Below are 23,557 nucleotides of genomic sequence, written 5' to 3' on the forward strand. Positions count from 1 at the left end.
GGTCACACATGCTTGACTGACTTAATGCGTCATCCATGACTCATGGCTGAGTCCACTCTTATTGCTTCACCTAAACTATCAAACCCCGCTGCTGATTTTCTAGATCTGAGATGTGCTTTCTTTCTCGTCTATCCACCAGTTCAAGTGTGCCCGAGGTATTTCTCCCCCCTCTAGAAAATTCCCCGCGGAGCGTCGAGCTCTTTGATCGCTAGGCGCACGGTGTAAAACACCCCGCTGATTACTGAGCCCGACTCACCACGGAAAAGACGGCGTGACGCGTGCATCATCGATGCAAATGAAATCGGCTCCCTCTCCGCATGCACACCGTACAGTACATTCTATCGCCGCGCGTTAGAGCAGAGTGAGAGGAGAGGGAGAGTGGAAAAAAAAAAGAGAGAGCGAAAGAGAGAGAGAGAGGGAGATTATATAAAAGCAGCTTTGGCAATGCTGGCGAGCTGGGGTGACCGGAGGCAGGCAGGACGGCCATAACCCAGGAAAGTGCTCGCTGCTGGACATGGACGCACGCTCCGAGGTAATCTTTATCTTCAATCATTCATAGGAATTGCGAGGGAGACGGATTGTTGGAATTGCAGCCCTCCGATTTTTTAATATGTGGCGCGTGCACGCGCTCGGGCTCCCGTCAGTCCGGCGGCTTGCACAAACCGGGGAGAGATGACGATATCGTGCCATGTCATGAATTCAAACGTGGACTGGAATGGAACTTGTTGGGCAAACTGTTGCATCTGTCCTCTGCAGCAGACTTTTCCTGGATGCGTTGTCTGCGCAAGTGAGACAGCGCGAGAATTAGACACTTTTACGGCAGTGATTCTCAATTATATTTTGCAAAGACCCCCAGAAAACCTTTTGCACCGCCGTCGATATAGAAAATGTTGAAGTATAGCTAAAACTGTATCCTTTTTTTAAACATAATAAAAGAAAATAGCAATATACATCAACTTTCAATGACTGTTAACTTCATTTTTAAAGCGTTATACAAATTACAGGTTAGTCTAAAACAGAAAAAAAGAACCAAGTGCATCAAAGTGCCTGAAACGAAAAAAAAAAATGATGCCAATCCTTATGTTATTGAAATTCCACTTTACATTTCAAAAAGAAAACCAACGCTTTTTAGAGAAAATGATCCCTGATCAGACCGGAAGGTGGACAAATATTTCTATTTGAACAACTTGCTAATTTACCATACAGTTACCCCACACTATTAACCAGAAATTGGGCTGTCCTACGTACGAACAAAATTTGCATATACAGTAATTGACAATTATTGTGAGTGAAAATTTTACACCCGAAAACGCATAGAAAAAGGGGTCAAAAAAATTTAGCAATTAAAACTTAGCAACAAATCGTAACGTGATGATAGTCAACTCTAATTCTTTCCCAATATATATATATTTATATATGTGATCAGCAAATGACGACATTAAAGACGATCGCTGGTTTTGCAGAGAATGCAAAAAAAAACATGATCCGATTCAACCGATCAAATCAGTTTCAAACCTAAACTCTCTCACACGTTTTTTTGAAGATATTTCTGAGATCATCTCCAAAGGGAAGCTAAAAAGAAGAGGTCAGTCCGCTGCGATAAATCTTAGTTCATAGGCACGCTTAATGTGCTACCCAGACTGTTTTTTATTACATGATGTCATTTATCTGAGACTCAGATTGCAGAGATAATGTTGGCGAGATACACATCATCAGGCACACTGCTGCAAGTAAACGGAACATCTGCACTGAGAGATAATCCGGATTAAATCTGGAGGATGGATGAAATGGCACAGTGTTTTCCCCTTTTAGCTGATGTGTAATAGAATACAGTCTCAGAAACCGTCAAGCCGAAACTTTGATAAATCAACCCAAGATTCGTTTAGCATTTTCTTTCAGACATTTCTTTCCAGGCACTTGTATTTTTCAAGTGTTTGACCAACGGAGGGTCTAAAAATGGCTGTGACATCACAAGAGATTCATGAATAACATACAAAAGTAATCTATTACTTTAGATATTAAGTATACTAAGTAAACCATGACTTTAAACGCTAACAAACTAAAATAATCAATTACTTAAAGTGATTAAGTACTAAGGTAACTGACTACTTTAGGGATCCAGTACCAAATTAATTTAGGTATTGAATTAATCAATGACTTGAGGTACTTAGATATTTCAGGTATTAAAGTACCTAACATAATGAAATACTTTAATGCATAAAGAAATTGATTTATTTCATAAACTATCGAAAGTAATTGATTACTTCTTTTCGTAATTGGGTGCCAGCCATTTTTAGAGATGTTTTTAGCCAAAGACTTGAAAAAAAATCATTGAAACGATATGAATAAGCACATCAATCCCTCTAGCAGTGGGATAAGGATTCATTGTTGATGCTTTTGATGACCAGCTATGTAACAGCAAATTAAAGACAAGGATCGCTAAATAAGCAATGAAAAAACTGACTTTTTGAAAGACTTTCAAAGAAAATAAATGCTATTTAAATGGCGGAATAATGGCTCGAATGATCGATTCTAAAATATTTGGTCATGACAGCCCTGGTAAGAAGCTGAATGACAACAACTGGTAAATAAGCAGTGAAAAAAATGACTTTTTGAAAGACTTCCATACAAACTAAATGTTTTTTAACGGGTGGAATAATCGCTAGAATGATCGATTCTAAAATATTTGATCATGACAGCCCCAGTAAGAAGCTTTGGAGACAATCGTAGTTGAAAAATGAGATGAATGTGATTATTGAAGGAAAATTTTGCGATTGAGTAAAAAAAAAAAAATGTTAATAGCTTGACAGCATTAAAAGAAACGCATATTGTAATTCTCCCGGCTAGGTTATGAAATAGGAACAAACATCAGAAGTGGAATCAACAACACATCAGACAGCACACCAGGGGAGATGTTGCAAGATGTTGCAAGACACAAACACACAACTTTGTGCCAAATCCCGCGGGCCAAAACTTTTCTTCCTTTTGCCTCGGCCTCTCCGTCAGTAGCCACGCTTTAAAAGCAGCCGCGTATATTACGTGTGTCCGCCTGTGCGTGTCTCCCCTAGGATGGGCCTGGAGTAAGTGACCGCAGACCGCGATATTAAATCCCTCTCCGCCGCGACGCATCGGTTGTTCCGCCGGCGCTGTCGGACTCTGTGCCAACGGAGGAGCGAGACTAAATGTCTGCGACGTTGCCAAAAGCCGCAGCTCCTGCCAAGATTATGAAGTTGTAAGTAGGTTACTAGATGTGTCATTCTCGCACCTAATCCGTGAAATGGCCCTCCTCTTTGATGAGAGACTGTAACCGGAGCGGCCATGGCGGGGCTGTTCTCCAGGCCGCGCTGCCCCTTGAAACAGGCTCAAATGCTGCTTCTGGGCCTGGGCGTTGCCTATCTGATGGCGGGCAGCGTCCTGCTCATGCAACGCTCCAATGTCCGAGTAGCTCAGCCGGGCCTCCCGGGTCTACCTCCCTTGCTGGCCCTGGCCGCACCTCCCACCACCCTTGGGACCGCCGGCTCGGGTGCGAGGGCGCGCTCCAGATGGGCACCTGGCGCCGAGGCGGGACCGCGCTGGCCCGCTTCCCGAAGCCTGGGAGTCCAACACCTGCATCGCCACTGGTTTCGTGGTATTCCGCCAGAGGGTCCGGAGAACGCAGGCGCGGTCGAAAAGAAGCCCAGCCATAAAGGTAGCGATCGTCTCATCTTGTAACTCCATGATCATTACCAAATCTGACCACTTTTAGATTCGGCCCCTTTGTCGTTGTGACGTTTAAATGTGGTCCCAGCCCGCACGCAGCACTTATTCTACTATTGTTAGCTTGAACTGCAATCGCAGTTGGATGCTTTGTATTTACGCGGTATACTAAAATTGAGCTGCTTCCGGGGGAAGAGTCCAACACCTGCATCGCCACCGGTTTCATGTTAATCCAGCAGAGGGTCTGCAGAATGCAGGCGCAGTCTGAAAGAAGCCCAACCGTAAAGGTGTTGATCTAGCCATCGTCTTATCTTTCGACTCAACGACCAAATGATTTAACGACTACGAGATTTGGCCCCTTTGTCTAGGCGGCAATGTTTAAACGCGGTTCCGGTTCGCACGCAGCATTGTATAGTACTATATAGTAAGCTTAGGCTGTAATTGCAGCTGGGTGCTTTGCATTTATGTGGTAGGATAAACTTGAGCCGCTTCTGTGGTAAGGGTACGACATCTGCATCGCCACTGGTTTCATGGTACTGTGCTCCCTCGCCACGTTGCGCTTCATAATTCGCGACGTCGACCAATAAGGTCAGGAGTTGTGATCCCTTCCTGCCCTCATTAAGAAAGCGTCTTGTAGGAGTGCCCGTGAGCAAATTGTCTCGGCAGTTGAGTCCATGCTGTCGACTGTTTGTTGACAGTCAACCTAACGTCTCTAAGAGTCAAGTCAGAGCTTCTCCTCCGTGAGCAGCAAGACTTTTCGCCTCTATGAGAAGCCAATTACGCTGAATGTTGCAAGAAATGTACATCTGTGACAAAGCAGTGTGGAGAATACGAGTAAACGAGGAGTGGATGAGGCGCGCGCACAGTAGGAGGCGTAACGAGCGTTGGGCAAAAGTTATGAAGAGCGCTCTTATAATAAATTGGAATGCTGAGTGTAAACCCTGCTTCCTGTTTGTTCAGCTGCGGGCTGTACTCGAGGTCAAGGTGTGAGGGCCGGCTCTCTGTGTCAGCATACAGAAAACAGAAAGTTAGAGATCAAAACAAGTTTTTTAAAACAAGATATATCGACTAATACTTCTACACGGGGGCGTAATAAACCGGGGTTTTCTTACGGTACTATCAGTAATTCATCTGAGAATATGCAGGGAGCATCAAAGATAATTACCGAATTTCATGTCCGGTTCAGTCAATAAACTGCCTTGGGTCAATTCTCCATTTGTCATTCCCAGCCAACTTTACAGCCCATGTCTTTGTTTACGCTGCCTTTCTGAGTCCTGGTTTCATGAACCAAAATGTATACTGTACACTGTCATCTTGCTCGGCGGGAATATTATGCTGAGCAAAAGTTAAATGTAAGTGCTAAGAGATTTTTTGGGTGTTATTTCGCGTTTTAAATTTGATTTACATGAAGAAATTGCTTGCTTAGCAGTCTGGGATGCGTTTCCGCAGCATAGCGGTGACTGTTTAAGTAACCAATGGGTAAACAGCAAATGAACAAGCTCCTTCCGATTGGATCTTGGCCAGGAAACGCAATATATAAGATTTTAAATTCCCTGTTTAAAGGCATTATTTTGTGAATAAAGACAACGGAAGTTAGCGACAGACCGGCCTTTGTCTGACGGGCGGATTCTAGCGATTTTCAGCATGAAAAAAGATTGCAATAAAATTGAAGTTGGCCACCTCTGCTCATTTGTCAATCTATAATCTAACTACATTAACAGGAAGTGCATCTCTATTGTTTCGTCAAATGTGATCCTGGTTTACAGTGGAAAATACGCAAAGAAAGAGAAGATGCTTGACATTTAAATATCATTGGATCGCCGCCGAGAGCGAGACAGGTTTTCCTGCTTAAATAATATATAAGGGAGAAAACCTACACATATATTGTATGTTCCTGTCGAAACGTGGCAGAGTGTGAAGAAGATAGCCCGAGGCAGCGGTAATACAAAGGGCTCACGTAATACCATTACAGCAGACTTCATTGTTCATTCATGAGCAGATAATCATGAGCCGATATCATTTCGAACGTTTAGAAGACTTTTTGGGAGCTGAAGCTTTCCATGTCTTTGATTGTAGCGCTCGCTGGGTCTCTAAGAAAGTATGTCACCGCTGCATTTAACACATCTATTATAATTAGGCCTCAAAATGGCTGCTTTGAAGAAGCGAGTACAATTAAATGGGTTCTTCAATGAAGATTTTTTTTTTTTTCCTTGCACGTCAGTACTCTGATCATTTCAGCTGATGACAAATACGAAGGAATTAGCTCCGGTGGAACATTTGCTCTCCTTGCTCATTCTTAAAACGCATCCTGCAGAGCTTTCAAACCTTTTTTTTTTTCTTTTCAAGACAATCCACAATTACCTATATAGTCACTGAGGAGTAATACAAGATGAAAAACGTTGAGGGTTGCAAAGAGATCACTTTTAATAACTGCCATCTGGCAAAGGTTCTTTAAAACAAGTAGAACTCGAACACAGTCTTTAATTACACACATCCATTTTGGTTTGGAGAGGAAATTGCTTGAGCGATAAAATTCAAGCCACAATTTTATTGATATGACTTTAAACAAGATATATTCATTTGTTTTTGGCAGGTACTACTTATTACCTACAATGAAAACAGTTGTCATCAAATTAATGATATTTATCTTTCGCCGCTGGAAAAAGTAAAGTATGCCTTTCGCGAAGTCACAAAAGTAGAAAATAAAAATGTGCTAAGCCTCGTGTTACGTTGCGGGTCAAATTGACCCACTCAAGTTAAAGAAGACATATAGTTTTTGGCTGTCAAACTTGGCACAGTCAATAAAAATACATATTTACTAAACAAACAGTATGAAGGTATATAGCATTGTTATTCAGGAACATTAAGCATATTCCGGGTCACATTGACCCAACAATATTATTGCTATTACATTTCACATCAAACGACTGTGAGAAATGGTTCATTTTAATTTATGTGGACAGAGAAACAGTCAACATGCTAATGTTTATTGGGTTGCTTTTGGAATATAATACTTTCTGGGTCAAACTGACCCAACGCAAAGGTGAAGAACTAAAAATAAGTAGTTCTATTCTATTGAAACCTCTCATTAATAGATCATTAAAATGGTGTGATACTGACCTTCTTTCAATTGAAATGGCTAATAATGTTTATCGAAATGCTTCTGCACCTTTAAGCATAGGCCGGGTCAAATTGACCCATTTTAAACAGATTTTTTTGCTATGAAGTCCTCAACAGACAATTCAAATGATTCCCATTTTCACTTAAAATGGTAATGGTGTGTAGCGCAGACATCTGTGCATAAAACATAACATGGTTCGAATTGACCCATTTTAAACTTTTTAAAAGGGCTGTAGACATCAAATTTCCATTTTAGGAGCATGTGCAAGTGCATGTATTTGAAAAGACATGGAAGTTTTTTGTTTTGGTTTTCAGACACCTCGAGGCTCCAAAAACATTTTTCATACATCATAACAATACAGCCCAGTTGAAAAGGAGATTTGACGTCCACAGCCATCAATGGCAGTGAATGCGTATTATTTGGTAAGGCACTTTACACAGTAAATCGAAGTCATTATGACTAAGAAAAAGAAAGCGATTAAATAAAAAAAAAAAACGTCTATTGAGTTCTGTAGTTTAAAGACTAGTATTAAAAGGAGAGTGGAGCTGGCTCTCATGCTGGGATCACAAACTTTGTGAAGTCTCTGCTGGTTACCTAGCAACCTCAATGCAACAAGGTGAACGCAGGAAGGAGAAAGCTTTCAACCAAGTAATAGCCTCATGACCCCTTGTTAAAATACACTGTATCACATTTGATTGAAAAATATTTCAGAAAGCAGGGATGAAAGGTTGATTATTACGTTTCAATAGCAAAAATTGGAGGTGTGATTCTATTCCGTTAGAAAGTGCTTGGCCAAAAAAGCCGTCGTTATGGTTTTATATTTAGACTGAGATTTCTCATGCATGAATAATAGGTGCATTGGCATTTCATGTTAGGCCAGTGCTTTACAATTATATTCTACAAAGCCCTTCCCGGGAAAGCAAAAATCAGTCACAATCCCCCCACCCCGGGGGAAATGGATGATAAAACATTGGGTTTTCAAAATGGACAACATTTCCCATTTTGAATGGCAGTAAATGAGCTTGACATGGGCTAAATTTGACACCTTTAGGCTGTACCAACTTTGGCATCTAGAGGAGTTAAAAATAAAAAAATCCAACTGCTTCATGAAGCGTCTCGATGCTTCGTTTTCCTACCCGATTGTGAGGAATCTTAGAAAGGCGGTCAACATCAGATAGGAGTGTCTGTTGGTACATGCCCTTTCCCTTGGTCATGTCGTTCGTCTTTTTCATCCAATCCTGCCGGAGAGGAGTCATATCCTGCTCTGCCATCTGTCTTAGCATTTAAGAAGGCAGCACAGTGTCAGACCCAAGCGCGCTCATTTTTATTCAGTCCGAGAGTTTGGGCCGCTTCCCCCCATTAAGCCCAGCTGCAAATGCCTATGGCTGCTTCTTCATTTTGATTAAAGCGCCTGCTGCGTGGGTTGCCGAGGTAGCACTCCAAACTAGGTTGATGAATCAAGATGCAAGATGCTTCCCCCACCCATATCTCTTTAATGCTTGAATGCATCAGCTGCTGGTGTTCCTTTTTTTTTTTTTTTTTTTTTTAAACATAATCTACTATGGTAGAAGATGAGCTAAGATGAGTGGCAGTAACTAATCATTATTTACTACCTTACATACAAGTGACTTTTTAGGCATCTACAAAACGGAACTGTGCCAACCCGTTAGTAACCGAGATTAGCATTAGTACGCTAGCAATACCATTCAAGGCTGCCATTGCAACACTGTCTTCAAGAAAGTATGAAAAGGAAAAAAACAGTAACACAAACACGGGTACAGCGAAGTTGCGAGGCCATTTTTTAAAATTGACTAACCCAACTTGGTCGAAAGCCCCCAACCCTATTTGTATATTATGACAGTCTTTTGGGGAATCGCTGGCCCAAGTCTCATGTGTTGAGGTCTCGGATTTCCAATCAGGAACAGACACTCTACATTTTGGCAACTTCTGGACTTGTATTTGATTTGTACAAATTTGATTAAGATCGCTACTTATGCTTTACTGCCATTACGCCTACGGGACTCTGACGGTTGGGTTATTTCCTTTGATAATTTCCTCATGAAAGTTGTCTTTTTCGTGAGCAATTTAGCTAATGGCTACGTCTCTGGGAATGATGTCGTATATCATTTTGGGCTGCAATGTTCAAAGTCGGCAACTTGGGTGGCGCAGTGGTTAGCACGTCCGCCTCGCTGTTCGGGGACCCGAGTTCAAATCCACCCGACTCCAGCCTTTCTGTGGAGTTTGCATGTTCTCTCTGAGCCCGCGTGGGTTCCCTCCATCAACTCCGACTTCCTCCAAGCATTGGACATACTAAATTGTCCTTAGCTGCCCAAAGTCAGCTGGGACAGGCACCGGCAAGCTTGTGACCCTTGTATAGCTCTAAAAAATGTTTGGATGGATGGATGGATGTTCAAAGTCTGGATCTTGGACTAGGCAAACGTAGAAACACAGGAGGCGAATAAGAAAAAAAAAAAAAATACTCCTCGGTGATGACTGAAGGACACTGGTGAGAAGCCAGAGAGTAAATTACAAGAAGCCTTCCTGGCGGAGAAGTGGTTTGGTTGGCAAGCTTGTGGTGTTGGCCGCCAGTGCTAACGCCATTTGCAAGCGAAGCAAATGCACGAGTGCAGAGCATCTTCCAAACAGAATTTTTGCAATAAACAAATACAGTGGGCCCCTGTGTTACGAGATTAATCTGTTCCACGGTTGGGCTCGTAAGGCGAATTCACCGTATGGATGGCGATCCAAATTTATGTTAAATAGCTAATGCGTTTAGAAACCCTGGTAAAAACATCAAAATTGTACATACATATTAAAAATTGGTACCAAAATAATATAGTAAGTGCTACGTATATATAAAATACATGTATACAATCAGAAAACATCATAAGTAAAAAATATAGAAAGGATTTATTTACCTTTGAGTGGCGCTTGTTATGCCCATATTCCCTAGTAAGGGTAGCCTAGGCTAGGCTAGCTTCGTATTCCTTTATCATCTCCAGCTTCGTTTCCAGATCATCTTCTTACTTTTAACAGCACCAGCAAATCTTGGGACCAATGGCTTATCCTTTCAAGTTTGAAATAAGCAATAAAATGCACTATAAATACGCTTCTGTAACCACTCACGATAGAACAAAGCTTTACAGTTCCGCCATTTTGAAACGAGTGAGGCCGATCAATAGCAGACCAGCATCTCCGTGAGGAGACGCCGACCAATAGCAGAGCAGCAATGTAGTGACGCGATGCAATGAGGCATTGAAAATAAGTGCAACAACACAAATACAGCACACCCCCTAAGGTCATGACAGTTGTATTTGTCGCAAAGCCGGAAAAATACTGTAGAGGGTACGAAAAAACTCAGTATTCCACCAAAAAAAAAAAAAACGTAAGCCAGGAACGCTGTAACACGGGGTTCCACTGTACTGAAACGCAGGGTGCTTTGCTCAAACTTTTGGTTTTCATTTCATTGATGTTGATGCAATACAAAAGAGTGTTACTTTAGCATCTAACTTCTGACAACACATAGCCCAAAATTTGAGTGCCGAACAGTATTTCTTGGTGGAAACCGGGGCTTTGAGATCTCATTGTCCTGCCGCCTTCTGTTTCAAGTAAATGGAATTCATGGATTCCGAACGCCGGTGCATCGTAGGAACCCAAGATTCAGTGCTCTGCTGCTTGCTCCCCATCTTGTCTACACACCTTGCTGCCACATGCCTTCACCCCAACATTTATCTCCTCGATTCACTCTTTGGCCCCTGGCAGCAATCTCGTTTTATGTGGGTAGTAAGAGAGAGGGAAAAAAAAAAGAAGCTCAAACCATCGTATCCTTGAAATCTTAAAAGCAAAAACATCTTAGAAAAGAGACTCTGCGGAGGGATTCGGAAATAAATTTAAAAGGCAACACAGGATGCATCCAGGGACCCAAAGAAAAAAAATAGTTTTTGTTCACAGCATATAGCTCTTGAATGGGTAAAACATGAAGCATATAGTCTAAAAATATGATAGCATCACACCCAAGGGGATGGATATAAATGAAGACATAGAGAAAACACACACATATTTCACACCACACAATGTCTGGAAAGGACGACTTTTATGCTCTGAAAAGAAAAGCATATCATCAAAGGCCACATTTTATAAGGCGCCTTCATCTTGCCAGCGCATAATATAATCTGTCGCAGCCTATTATATATTACAAGTTTCTATCTGCTGTCTGAATTTTTTGCTTGTAAATACATTCGCATTACTGTATGAGTATGAAGCTAATGAAAAATGAGACCCGGTAAGACAAACCTCAATTATCGGTGTCATTCAATTCAGAATCTATTTTCGATTCAAATTCGATTGACAAGTATTCCTCCAATCCATAGACGTGCAAAGAATCGTCATACAATCGAGAGACGGTAACTCATTCAATGCCAGGGACGTATTTTCACGTTTTTTTTTCTTTTTTTTTTTTAAGAGTCCAGACATTCAATCCCAGACAGTTATGTATCAATATAGTCCTTGAGTATCTGGAAATGCATGTACTTAAGCATCGATTTAAGACTTATGTATCTGGGATATATGTATCTGGCTCTTCAAGCAGGGTAGCCAATCAGGTTTACCGGTAAAATTAATTCATGAAATGCCGCCAGTTGGCACAGTGTTAATTAATGAAACATTTAAAAATGAATGAAACGTGTATTTATTTAATGACACATTTAATTAATTAATTACACATTTATTTATTTAATGACACAGTTAATTAATTCATGAAATATTTTATTAAATTATTTATCGAACGTTGGCACTTCCAGTTCTCCATAGACAGGAAGCAGATTTGTTTTATAAAATCAATTTGGGCACGTTTTATTTCAGTTCCGAAGCTTAGTAAATGAAACTATGTCGTTTATTTTATTGATCATATGAACACATTTTGACATCCGAGAAGAAAAAAAGAAACCAATAAAAGAAATTGTCAGTATAATATTGCAGTTCGGTGACATTTCTATGTTGAAAAACAATTAGGAAGAAGCGCAAAACGTATCCAGTCCTCCTCCTTGTATTCGATTTACTGATATTTCGTTAATACAGATATTATTTCACATCACAAATACAAAACAAGTCACGCTTCTCTTATTAGATGTCAGCATTAATATAGATAAACTCATTCAAATACACAATGGTATTTCTATTGAAATACATACTGCATCTTTTGTGAATCTCTGTGTTCTATTACGCATCCATCTTCTTCCTGATGAGAACTATTCCCGGCAGATAAAGGCACCTACGTCGGCTGCTTCCTGCACAACACCAGCGAGCGAGCCCTCGGAGGAATTATGCTCTACGACCTGCGCAAAATGACCAGCTCTCTGTGTCAAGACACCTGCTCGGAAAGGTAATGCTTTTTTCACGGGGCCCCAACCGGAGGAGCACAGAAGGCTTGCTGTTTGAGTAAATGCTTCGGCTCTCGGCCTCCTCGCTGAAAGCCTCCTGTGTGTCGAGCCAGGTGGCTAGATGACAGTAAAAGATGAACCGGGGCGAAAGCGGCAAATAGAAAGCCGGATCTGTTGCAAAAGTTAGAGCGGGGGAGCTGCGCGTGCGCGCGCGCGCGTGTGTTTTCAGGCTTTAATGCGATGACATCGGTAGCTCGCGGCCGGAGCGGCCACGCGTCACGGGAAAAAAAATGTCTAAACTTAGAGCACGACTGCATAAAAATCTGGAGAAGCGGGTGGATTTCTTCAAAGCAAAATCAGCAAAGGGAATTATTTCTTTTGATACTGTAATACCTGAGATGAATGCAGATCTACTGCAAACCTCCGCAGAGCCCCTTGGCCCCGCTTTCACCTCTAATCCACACAGACGGAAATCCCGCTCGTTAACTGAGAGGGCCAATTACCGCGACTGGCAAAAAGTAAAAAGTCAAGGCAATTTACCGGGATGCGTCAAAAGCAAGTACGTAAAAGGTCAGATTTGATGAGGTCTCTGTCTTTGAGAAGAACAGAGGATAAGGATGGAGGTGGCCGGGAGTCACAGCTGCCTTGCAGATCACAGGCGACTGCTGTTAAAGCTAAAAAAAATTTTAAAAAGTCATTCGCTAGATGTGCAGAAGAGGATGCGCTATAACTAGAAATTTCGCCAGGCTTGAAATAAGTGGTTGAAGGGTACGTTTTTTTTTTTTAACTTTGCACCTTATGTAAACACCAGGAATCGATTTTCACTCCGACTTCCTTTTAAATCAGGCCATTAAAAAATAGTAATTGAATTCATTAAAACATTCTGCCTCTACAACATGGATTTTCATTTATGACCATATCAATTGCGGGTTTTTTCTGAAAATTCTTCCTTCAAAGTCGGACCAGGCAAAAACATATCAACTTAATTTATTATTTTAACAAAAGAGACAATCTAAAAGTAAAGCGAGGGAAGTATAGCCTTATCAGAATTAAATTTTGAAGTTTTTTTTCCTCAGAGAGAAGCTTGACACATCCAAGTCTTTGGTAGATTCTGACTTGAGATTGAGGCGTATGGTGCATTCAAATCCAGTCAGATATTTCTAATTCATACAGAATAAAAGGCCATAAATACATTAAACCTTAGTAACAGGAATAATAATAATAATAATAATACACCTGTTATGAAAAAAAAATCATGCACAAAAGAAAATGGCTCCTCAAACTAAAACTCATTCATTAAAAGGCCGTGAGTGCATTCAACGTTAATAACTGAAAAAATAATGACGAATGTTGCTGTCGGGTTCACCTGTTAGACATTTGTGAGAAACTATACACAAAGAAGGAGAAAAAGCATTTTTTCTGTGTCATGCATGAGGAGAACGGAGAAGGACTGCATGAGTCCAATTCTACGGCGCTCCAAAACAGCCCGAAGGAACCCTGTCTTTTTCTTTGATTTTAGAAGTCCCTAATTTATAGAAAAAATTCTCACCCTAAAAACAACACGTCTGGAACCCGCTACACGTGTGTTTCTAGGTGTGTGTATGCTTATTACAAGTGTGGCAAGCTATTTTGTAGATATAATGCAGAATGCATAATCACTCATTTTACAAATATTCTGACAGTTGCTTCTGGTCCCTGGGATAAACCTTTTAAAAAAGTAACTCCACAAAATTAGTCATTTGCACCTCAAATGAAGTAAATGATTCACAAAAGTGCTCTGCGAAAGAAAAGAAAAAAAGCCTTTAGATGAAAAGCAGGAGTTTTGCCTTGCATTGAAATAATCACAAATGTCGAGTGCAGTATGCTTAGCCCGAGGCTAGTAGCTTGAGGTTATCGAGCGACCTTGCTTTAGGCAATAACTAGCGATAATTACTCTATATTTGCTTTGCGTGTGTGTGTGTGTGTGTTGTTAGTGGGTACCAGTTTGCAGGGTTGGAGTATGGCGCCGAATGTCACTGCGGGAACAGGATCAGCAGCTCGCAAGTTGCAGACGAGGATTGCAGTCTGGCATGCCGGGGGGAGAGGGGCTCCCCGTGCGGCGGCGTGGGGCGCCTCTCCATTTACAAGGTGCAGGAGCAGATGCCGGGTCATCGAAAATGTGAGTCCAGTCCTCCTCCGTCAAGATGTGTCAGAGTCTTTATTCCTTGTACAAAGATAGACACGTGCGAGTAAGAACCGCGGAAGTCTCGATTGAATCTTTTTCAAATTGATTAAGCCATCCAATGTTTTTTTTTAAAGGTCGGACATGAGTTGAAATGAGAGGAATAGCCATAGTTTATTATCTTCTATTCAGTAGATATGAGTTTCTAGACACGCCGACAGAGTGGCAACCACTATTAGCATTGGCGTGCTAGCCATAGCATTTGTCAATTTGTCGACTCGTACGTAACGCTATATGTACTTTACGCTTGATGGAGGCTCCTAAACTTGAACTTGTGCCCCCGTTACGACCGCAGGATTCAAACTCAGAACCTTTGATCCGTCCTGTTTCCATATGCGCGCATGAGGGCCTTCGCAAAGTTATGTCAACGCAAACTTGCTGACAAAGCGATTTAACAGCAGTCCAGCCTCTGCCTCTCTATCCACTTATTTCCTCGGGCCACCTTTAAATCCTTGAAAAATATGCTCTATCCTTTTATATCCGACTGCCGTGCCCATTGAGGATTTATACAAACATGCCTTGAGTGTTTTTCTCAGCTTCGGAAATAATTCACGTCGATTCCCACCTGGCTGGAGTCGCTGCTCATTCATTATGGACTTAAGAGTAAATGCAAAGCGTCTTTGCAATGTGTGCATATGCTAAAATGTTCTTTTTTTGCATGCTAATCACCAATGTTTAGCATGTCATAAATTTGCAAATCTAGCCAAGTATTTGAGATATATTTAGACAGTATTTGTGTGTGTGTGTGTTTTTTTTTCCACAGTCAGGAAGGCACACCAGCGAGGCTGCTTCAAATTGCTGAACAAGACCATCAACAACTTCCCCGTTCACTCAATTCAAACCAATCTAACCACACACTCCTGCATCGAGATTTGCACTGACAAGGTTTGAACAAATTTACTGTGCAGTAAGTACTATGGATTGTTTCTGCCTGAATTTCCAAAATGTCCAACTGTGTTTGAATGCGCCACATACTAGTTAGCTGTTAGCGATAATGCTGGAGACATGTGCCGTGTCGTTCAAAGACAATGTAAGCGTTTTTTTTTTGTGTGTGTTTTTAACCATTGTGCGGTATTATGGCTTTACATGGAAAGGAAAGCATTGAAAGAAGTCACGAGGGAGCTGAAATTTCACCAACATGTCAAAGATCAACATGACATGACCACTTAGTAATCACACTACAAGGAGTGTGCTATCACTTGGCTGAAACACTGCAAGAATGATGCGGAAGACCATGACCCAAAATGGTCAAAATAATGCACAACGATTAATCAAGCTAGCTCCTACAAAAGCTAACTTCCTCAAATGTTTTTCAAGGTGGCCAAGTGAATTTGAAAATGAAATCACCATACTAGTTAGCGGTTAGCGCTAATGTTGGAGGCTTATACCGTGTGGTCCAAAGACAACGGAATTAAGTCGCAGTTTTGTAGTGTTCTGAATCAAGCTAGCAAAGTTGGTGCCCTCACTACATACAAAATACATTGATGGCGGATTTGAATATGTCCAGAGACATATACGCATGTATCAACGCCCACCGACGGATCTGGTATGTGCTTCCCTCCAAAGCTTTCATAACAAATGGAATGAAAAAAAGAAAAATAGTGTTATCAATGTGCAAAATGGTGTGAGCAAATATAAGGGAGGTGTTACGCCAATGTGGCTCGTCATGATACACCCAACTGTAAATAAACCGGATGAGTCATCAAACACATAATATTTGTGTCATCTGGTTTGTAGGAGTTCCCGCTTGCTGTGTTCAAGAAGCCCTTTTGTTTCTGTACTTGGACATCTTCTCTCTTCAGTCTGGACCAACAGTCTGCGAGAAATCAGTGTGTGGAAAACATCGGTCCTCACGACATTGGTAAAACCAAACCAAAACCCGCTGAGCAGGACTACTATCAGGTCTATCACACACCTGTCCTCGGTAAGACCATTCTTATACACGTCAGTTAAATCTACATGATCTTTGTACTACGGTATTTTTTTTTTTATGAACACTAAACAGCCACAAGCTACCTCGCAGGACGCCGTGACATCACAGACAGCCGGCGTGCTTCGCGTGTTTACGGAAGCACCTGGCGATTTTCGAATGGCTGCCATAGCGAAGCCGGAATATTTTCAGTCCGTTAAATGTAATTTCGTTTTAGTTTCCCCAACCCACTGGCACCCATTTGAGCGCAGAATTGTGATGTTTGTCGTTTGTTTGTTCTCACATCCGACGTGCGAGTCGGATGTATGAAACCTGACCGTTCAGACTGAAGTGGCACATCAAAAGATCAGAAACATATCGAATTTAGTACCACATACTGTCAGGTTCAGGAGACCTAGAACATTTAGTCAGCAACAAAGCAGAAAGAAGACAAACTTTTTTCCTCACGAGGAGAGCGGGCGGGACCGTGCACCTTCTCGGGTCTGCTTCTGGTCTGGTTACACTTTCTGTCCACCCCTATTTTATTTGTTAGGTTTGGCCCTGTGACAAAGCCACACGCTGCCCTGAAAAGCTATTTTGGCAGCAAGATATCAATCAGATTCCGATAGTGGGGAACACAGGTGGAAGTCCATATATTATCAGCCCTTGCAATCGCTGCTATCTTCTTTCCCAGGAACATGGCGACAGACCACATACTGTTTGATCCTGTGATTAGGTTATTGTGCCTGTGACGGTCCTTAGTTCATCATGCCCGTGATTCATTACAGCTGAAGGAGACGTGACATTTCCTACAGAACATATCCACATCTACCAAGATACATATTGAAGAAAGAAATATGGGAGAACTTCTATACAATGATGTGAACCCAGCCTTCCTTATTCTGCCTCGGCCAGACTCCAGGTGTAAGGAGAGGATGTTCCTCCCACAGAGATCCAGCTCCCTCGTAGCCCTTTCCAGTTTCCCCGGCGCCGGCAACACTTGGGTCCGACACCTGATCGAGCTCATCACAGGCTACTACACAGGAAGCTTCTATTTTGATGGAACCTTGTACAGCAGAGGTGGGAATGGTTTCGTTTTCGGTGTTTTTCCACTGGGCGGACACATTATCATGCGGCCGGTCATGCATTGTTTATTTCCGCCAGGTTTCAAAGGGGAAAAGGACTTCTGGCGGAGCGGTCGTAGCATTTGTGTCAAAACTCATGAGAGCGGAAAGAAAGAAATCGAGATGTTTGACTCCGCCATCCTTCTGATTAGGAATCCATATCGGTCCCTGATGGCTGAATTCAACCGCAAGTGTGCTGGACATTTAGGACATGCGTCAGATGCCCAATGGAAGAGCAAAGGTGATGGATGCGCTGCTTCTTACAAGTGAAGCTTGGTGCTGCTTCATAAACCAGTTGTTGGATTTTTTCACTCGACATGCTGTCTATAAATAAGAATATTATCTATAAAATTGTATTAGTATACCGAAACGTGTATCCTTTTTAAAATTAACAAACGAAAAACGATGAAAATCAACTTTAAACAACTGTTCATTATGTTTTACAGCATTTATACGAGTTACAGCATGTATTTATGTATTTTTTTTAACAAAAGAAACAAACCAAAGAATTAAAATTAGGGGGAAAAAAAGCAAAAATAAATACACGCAAAAAAAAACCTAATTGAAACTTCTTCTAATGGATCTTCTTTTACAACAATATGTTTATTGGTTTACGCTATTTTTCTTGATATTTTTCCTCCTAAGTAGGAGCAGCCAAAAATATTTTATGATTTTTTTTTAACAAAAGAAACAAACTAAAAGAAAACTAAAGCAAAACAAGAAACAAAAAAAATATATCACAGCTATTTTAAGGATCTTAATTTGTAACCATAATTTTACATTGCTATTTTCTTAATACATTTCCTCAGAAGGAAGAAACATTCTGAAGTTGGACTGACAAAACAATTTTATATTTATTTTATTTTTTAGAAACAACCTAAAAAAATGCCAAAAGAAAAAAGTTCACTTCCTGTTTTGCGAGTTTTAGTTACTGCGGTAAAACTAAGGAAAATACTCAAGGACTCATTTCGCCTTTATTTTGAAAGTCTGATTAACTCGGATTAACTTTGGATGCGTAATACAGACGAGTCCAAACGCTAACGTTCCCCATTTGATTACAACGACAGTGGAAAGTTATAGTAACATTCTTCTACTATGCCGTTTTACTGCAGAGTGGCCAGAATTCGTGTCCAGCTACGCCCCCTGGTGGGCGTCCCACGCATTGAGTTGGCTGAAGTCTGGACGTCACCTTGAGGTGGTGCACTACGAGGAGCTCCAGAGGGCTCTGGTGCCTCAGCTGCGGCGAATCACGGCCTTCCTTAACGTCAGCGCCACCGAGGAGCGTCTGATCTGTGCTCAGAGCAACCAGGACGGCTACTTTAAGCGGCCGGGGGCGCGGCGGCCATCCTTTGACCCGTTTACGCCTCGCATGAGAAAAATGATCGACACCTTCATCGGTTCTGTCCACGCCGCACTACAGGGCAGGAACTTTAGTGGACTTCCAAGAGAATACCTTCCCAGATGATGCCACGGAGGATTCATCACAGTTGCGCGCCGCCCATTGAGCGGAAGCTCAAGTGGGATTCGAGGACAAACGCTCTCGCGGCCAACGCGGACGCCCGCCATCAAAACCTCCAGGCTGGACCTACTTCTCCGTCAACGGCAAATATGATGAACGCTAAGAGAGGATTTCACAAGATGTGCGTGGCACCAGAAGTAGATTAGCAAGCAAAGCGTGTGACGGCAGATAAATAAGGGCGCAAATTGAAGATGGAAATGCTTTTCTCAATTTTTCATCTTTCTGCAATGAGAGCCTGCTGTAAAATACATGTTTTGATTAAATATTACATTGCATTGTAAATGATGTTGAAATTCGATGAATGATTGACAAGCGGATGAGACGCTGCACACTTTTAGTGCTGTGCATTTCAAGTTCTCTGCTGGCTAAGATTTACAACCTACTTAACATTGAATCCATTTATGGAACAGCCTATTATCTTCACATCTTCATGTGTGGTCCAGTACTGTTGAGTCGACCATACCAACCTCTGACGCATTATAAAATGTGTCGGGTCCAAAAACACTGACAGATGAAGGCCATCCAGAAATTGAAACAGCGCCACTATGTGGTCATTTCTGGTATATTTCCTACCCCCATTTTTTTGTTCCTAGTGAAACGTGTTAATATTTTTTCATTTCATTTATCATCCATGACGAAACCCACAAGTCCCTCATCCCAACCTCCCAACAAAAACGCATCTGCTGGGTTACATTCGATTCCTGAAAGAACATCCGGCGCCTCAAAATGTCAAATGCCTCTCGACAGACTGGAAACACAATCAACACCTTTTCGCTTGCATTAAAAACATAACAGTTGAGTGGCAAAACCTCTCGGTGTGCTAATGAAATCTATTTGCCCTTTCCAGTTGAATTTCATTACCCGAAAAATGGAAAATGTCGCTTGTAAACAAGTGGCTCATTTCCCTCCAGACAAGTGTCACCGCAATTGACTTTCGGGCCCCGATCTGATGGAAGCCCAATTTTTCAGAGTATAAGCTGCACTGGAGTGTAAGGCGCACCAACAAAAAAAATCAACAGAAAATTCATTTTGGTCACGTATAAGCCTCAGGTTGTGACATCAGATATTTACACAGAAAGATGCTTAAAGGAAGTTTATGTTGTTTTTTTTCTAAACTGCCTGGCTACAGCAAAATTATCCCTGAAGAACCAAGAGGAGCACCAACATATTTTCAACCACACACACTTGGATTGTTAGAAAACGTACTGCAAACAAAACAGTAACATGCCTGTTTTGAATTTTCTAGTGGAGAGTGCCCCCTGGTGGTGAGGAAAAAAGCAGTTCAAACTTCAATACTGTACTTCAATAGAATCTTTTGCTTATATATATATATATATATATATATATATATATATATATATATATATATATATATATATATATATATATATGCGCACTTCAAGAAGGCATTTGCATCAAACGAGTGCACTCGGCTGCTGTGACAAGGAACACCGCGGCCTGTCACCTGCCGCTGCTAAATCTCAGCGGGGAACAGCCACGTCAGTCTAATGCGTACCGACAGCATGGCGGCCAGTGGAGCAACACAATTGTTCCTGTCGCTCACATTTTGTACACAGTCAAATTAACTCATCACTGCAGGAGTGTAAACGTGGAAGAAAAACAGAACATCAATACATTTGATCAGATTTAACAGCTGCACAAAACGCAGGGGAAAGGCCGTGTTTTTTCTCAGGCACTTTTGGTGCATATGCATGTATAAACACTTAACAGTTACTGAGTAGAAGTTCTCCAATTGTGTGCATGGTCATTGAATCCACCTCCAATCATCTGCTAAAGTACACTTTTCTTTTTTGCTTATCCACGGAGCTATCGATGGTTGGATGCAATCACCTTTTCAGCAAAACCTTGTTCAGTACACGAAGAACAAATTTCACAACATACCTTGGGTCCCGCATGGGAAACGCTCTGTTGCGTGGACATCATTTCCAAGAATTTTTAGACACGGAAGCGGAAATTGGTTCTAGTTCCGCTTAGATTCCTCTTTAATTGGTTTATCTTATGACAGCTACGTGATTGAAATACACATACACGTGGTCGAGCTAATTGATTTTAAAAAAGAAGCGAAAAACATACACACACGGGGCGGAATCCTATAGATTGTGGTTTTAGTTTAAAAATAAAGGCTGATGAAATTGAAATGTTTCCACTGGATTTTTACGCCAGTGCGCCACCTAGAGGAGGAAAAAGACACAAAAACAAAGTTGTTTATGGAGCTTCATTTCCCTATCATTGACTGCAAAAATGTTCGCCAAAAAAAAAAAAAACTACTCCTGAACCCTTACCCAGAAAATAAGCCATGTTTTTGTGAGTGAGAATCAGAAAAAGTCCATGAAAGTAAAGTGAGGACAAAACAATGTGCGAGTGGTAAATATTTTTGGTCAAATTCGAGTTGAAGCTGTCACTTTGTTACCTTTGTATTTAACGTACGGTCGCTAGATGGCGGCAGAGCACTGTCTGATGACGAAGCAGCGCTTCTGCCGTTCCCATCCCTACAAACGCAGTTAAGGAAATGATGGCGAGGCATAACGCCTGCTTTTTTTTTGTTGTTTTGGGAGGGGGGGGGCGGTACTGTCATTAAATTTTAGTTATCTAAATGTTCAATCTTCTGAATTTACCAATGTTTTGAAGGACTGCGATGAAGCAAATAGAGACGAAGGTCGGATGCGGGGTGTGCGCGTGCGCGCGCGCGTGCATGTGTGCAGACAGGCAACAGTGAGCCCGTGAAGGACAAAGACATGTGTATATTCACAAATCCCGCTCCTGTCATGATGCTGCTCGGCATCCTCGGAACAACACGCTCCCCTGCCTGCGATCATTGCTTACGGAAGTGTGCAGGGAATTGTTCTGACATCTTGCTGTTTTGTAAACAAACGTGTAAGTACATCAGGTGTGCGGCTATTTTATAGGATTTCATACAATTGGACCGAAATACATATTTTCTTAAATCGCCATACATTTCAATGTGTTTTTTTTCCAATGCAAGCGACGCGAAAACGGGACAAATAATTGTTCCTCCGCTAGATGGCAGAAATCCCAAAACACTCTTCCTTTTATCTTGAGAAAGTCACAGCAAATGCCAGTCCAGTCCAATCCAGTGATAAATAAGGTATCAAGTCACATTAATAATGGAGATTTACCTGCAGTATCAGGTCCTCACAAAAACAGAAGTTCAACAAGTTTATATAACGCCATACAGCTTGTCCTGTATAGGGCTCTCTGTAATAGCTTTTACGCTAGTGCAACCAATTTGTCGCACCAAAACAGGATTCAGTCGCACTTTTCTGAACCTTTTGGCTCCTGGGAAATAAAAATCGAGATTTTAAGGAGGATGTTTTTAAAGAAATCCCAAAATGGACATTTCTGTTGAAAAAATAAGGTAGATACACCTGGTGTTGTGAAAATGCACTGTATATAATCATGTACACGTTATTTTTTAAAAAAAAGGCACTTTTGATAAAGCACACGTGAATATTTGTAAGAAGGAGCTTGCTTATCACAGAAATGGCTCAAGTTTAACCTTACCACATCAATGCAAAGCACCCACAGCTAACGATAGCGAAGCTCTTAATCAAACTTGAGAACAGCCCACGTTGTTTTGTTTTTTGCTCAAGAAAATAAATAACCAAAGTCACGTTTTTGTGGTTGTATGGCAATATTTTCATCTGTTACAATTACACAATGCATTTAAACCAAATAAAACTGCTTGAAAGTTTTTCTCAGAAATTTTTAGGCATGATTAAAAAGGCATTAGCTCGATTAACGACAAATCTGAATGATTTAATCTCTCTTTTTATCACTTTGCCTGAATTAGTTTATTCATACTTGATTCACTAAAGCCCAAAATATTTTTTAAAATTGGCCAAATTGTTTTGTCAAGCCTAAAAATTCAGCGAAACTCTCAATTTAGCATGGATACGAATAACCTTCTTTTATATGATTATTTGCGGTATATTTGAATCCTAATGCTCGGAGACAAAACGTAACACAAGAGATGTTCCGGACTTCTCACGAGCGCTATACATTGGTGAACAATAGCTTTTAAGGCAATTAGTCACAGCTTGGCAGAAGGTATGTAATCCAGTTATAGCGGCTATCACAACACAATACTCCCGAGGAAATCGCAGTACATTGTCATCTTGCTGAATTTGCACCGTTTGGTAAAGTGGAGCTGGCGTAAAAAAAAAAAAAAATGTCTGCATGGCAACAGTGGTGGCCAGACTGACTCGTCGTAGGCTGTGATCCCGCATGATGGGGTTAATGACTCTGCGAAGGGAGGAGCGCCGGCCGCAGGTTTTCTAAAGCTTTCTGTGACGGAGCATTTGAATGCAACGTCTGTTGTTGGCGGTGGGGAGGTGCCCGCCACTTTCCCAGCAGCCCTTGGGCCGCTGACAGGGAGATGGATGATATCTGCAGCCTGGCCGCATTGCCCCCCTCATTGCACACACATAAACGCACACGCAAGGAGCTTTTTCTATCGTAGTGGGGACATCTCATCGGCGGAACGCATTTCTTCCCAACCTTCACAATCACGGCATTCCTCACCCTTAACAAAAATCCAACTCAAAACC

At 41.5% G+C, this 23,557-nt stretch overlaps 1 protein-coding gene across 1 annotated transcript; it reads left to right on the forward strand.

Annotated features, from left to right (window-relative positions):
- The first annotated feature begins 332 nt into the window (after positions 1–332).
- Positions 333–19,253, forward strand: wscd1b (WSC domain sialate O sulfotransferase 1b). The gene is made up of 10 exons (XM_088440997.1): positions 333–532; positions 3,069–3,232; positions 3,339–3,688; positions 12,077–12,197; positions 14,169–14,353; positions 15,180–15,301; positions 16,154–16,340; positions 17,241–17,405; positions 17,490–17,690; positions 18,562–19,253. Exons 2-10 carry the CDS (start codon positions 3,183–3,185, stop codon positions 18,912–18,914), a joined length of 1,734 nt encoding a protein of 577 aa, XP_088297123.1. The 5' UTR covers positions 333–532; positions 3,069–3,182; the 3' UTR covers positions 18,915–19,253.
- Positions 19,254–23,557: the final 4,304 nt, after the last annotated feature.

Source organism: Hippichthys cyanospilos, chromosome 18 (genome assembly GCF_059441005.1).
Source record: "Hippichthys cyanospilos isolate Australia breed blue-spotted pipefish chromosome 18, RoL_Hcya_1.0, whole genome shotgun sequence".
Lineage (NCBI taxonomy): Eukaryota > Metazoa > Chordata > Actinopteri > Syngnathiformes > Syngnathidae > Hippichthys > Hippichthys cyanospilos.

Coding starts and splice junctions, on each gene's coding strand:
- wscd1b (XM_088440997.1), top strand. CDS start 3,183: ATGTCTGCGACGTTGCCAAAAGCCGCAGCTCCTGCCAAGATTATGAAG. Junction 12,198..14,168: donor CAAGACACCTGCTCGGAAAG/GTAATGCTTTTT, acceptor GTGTGTTGTTAG/TGGGTACCAGTTTGCAGGGT. Junction 15,302..16,153: donor TCGAGATTTGCACTGACAAG/GTTTGAACAAAT, acceptor TCTGGTTTGTAG/GAGTTCCCGCTTGCTGTGTT.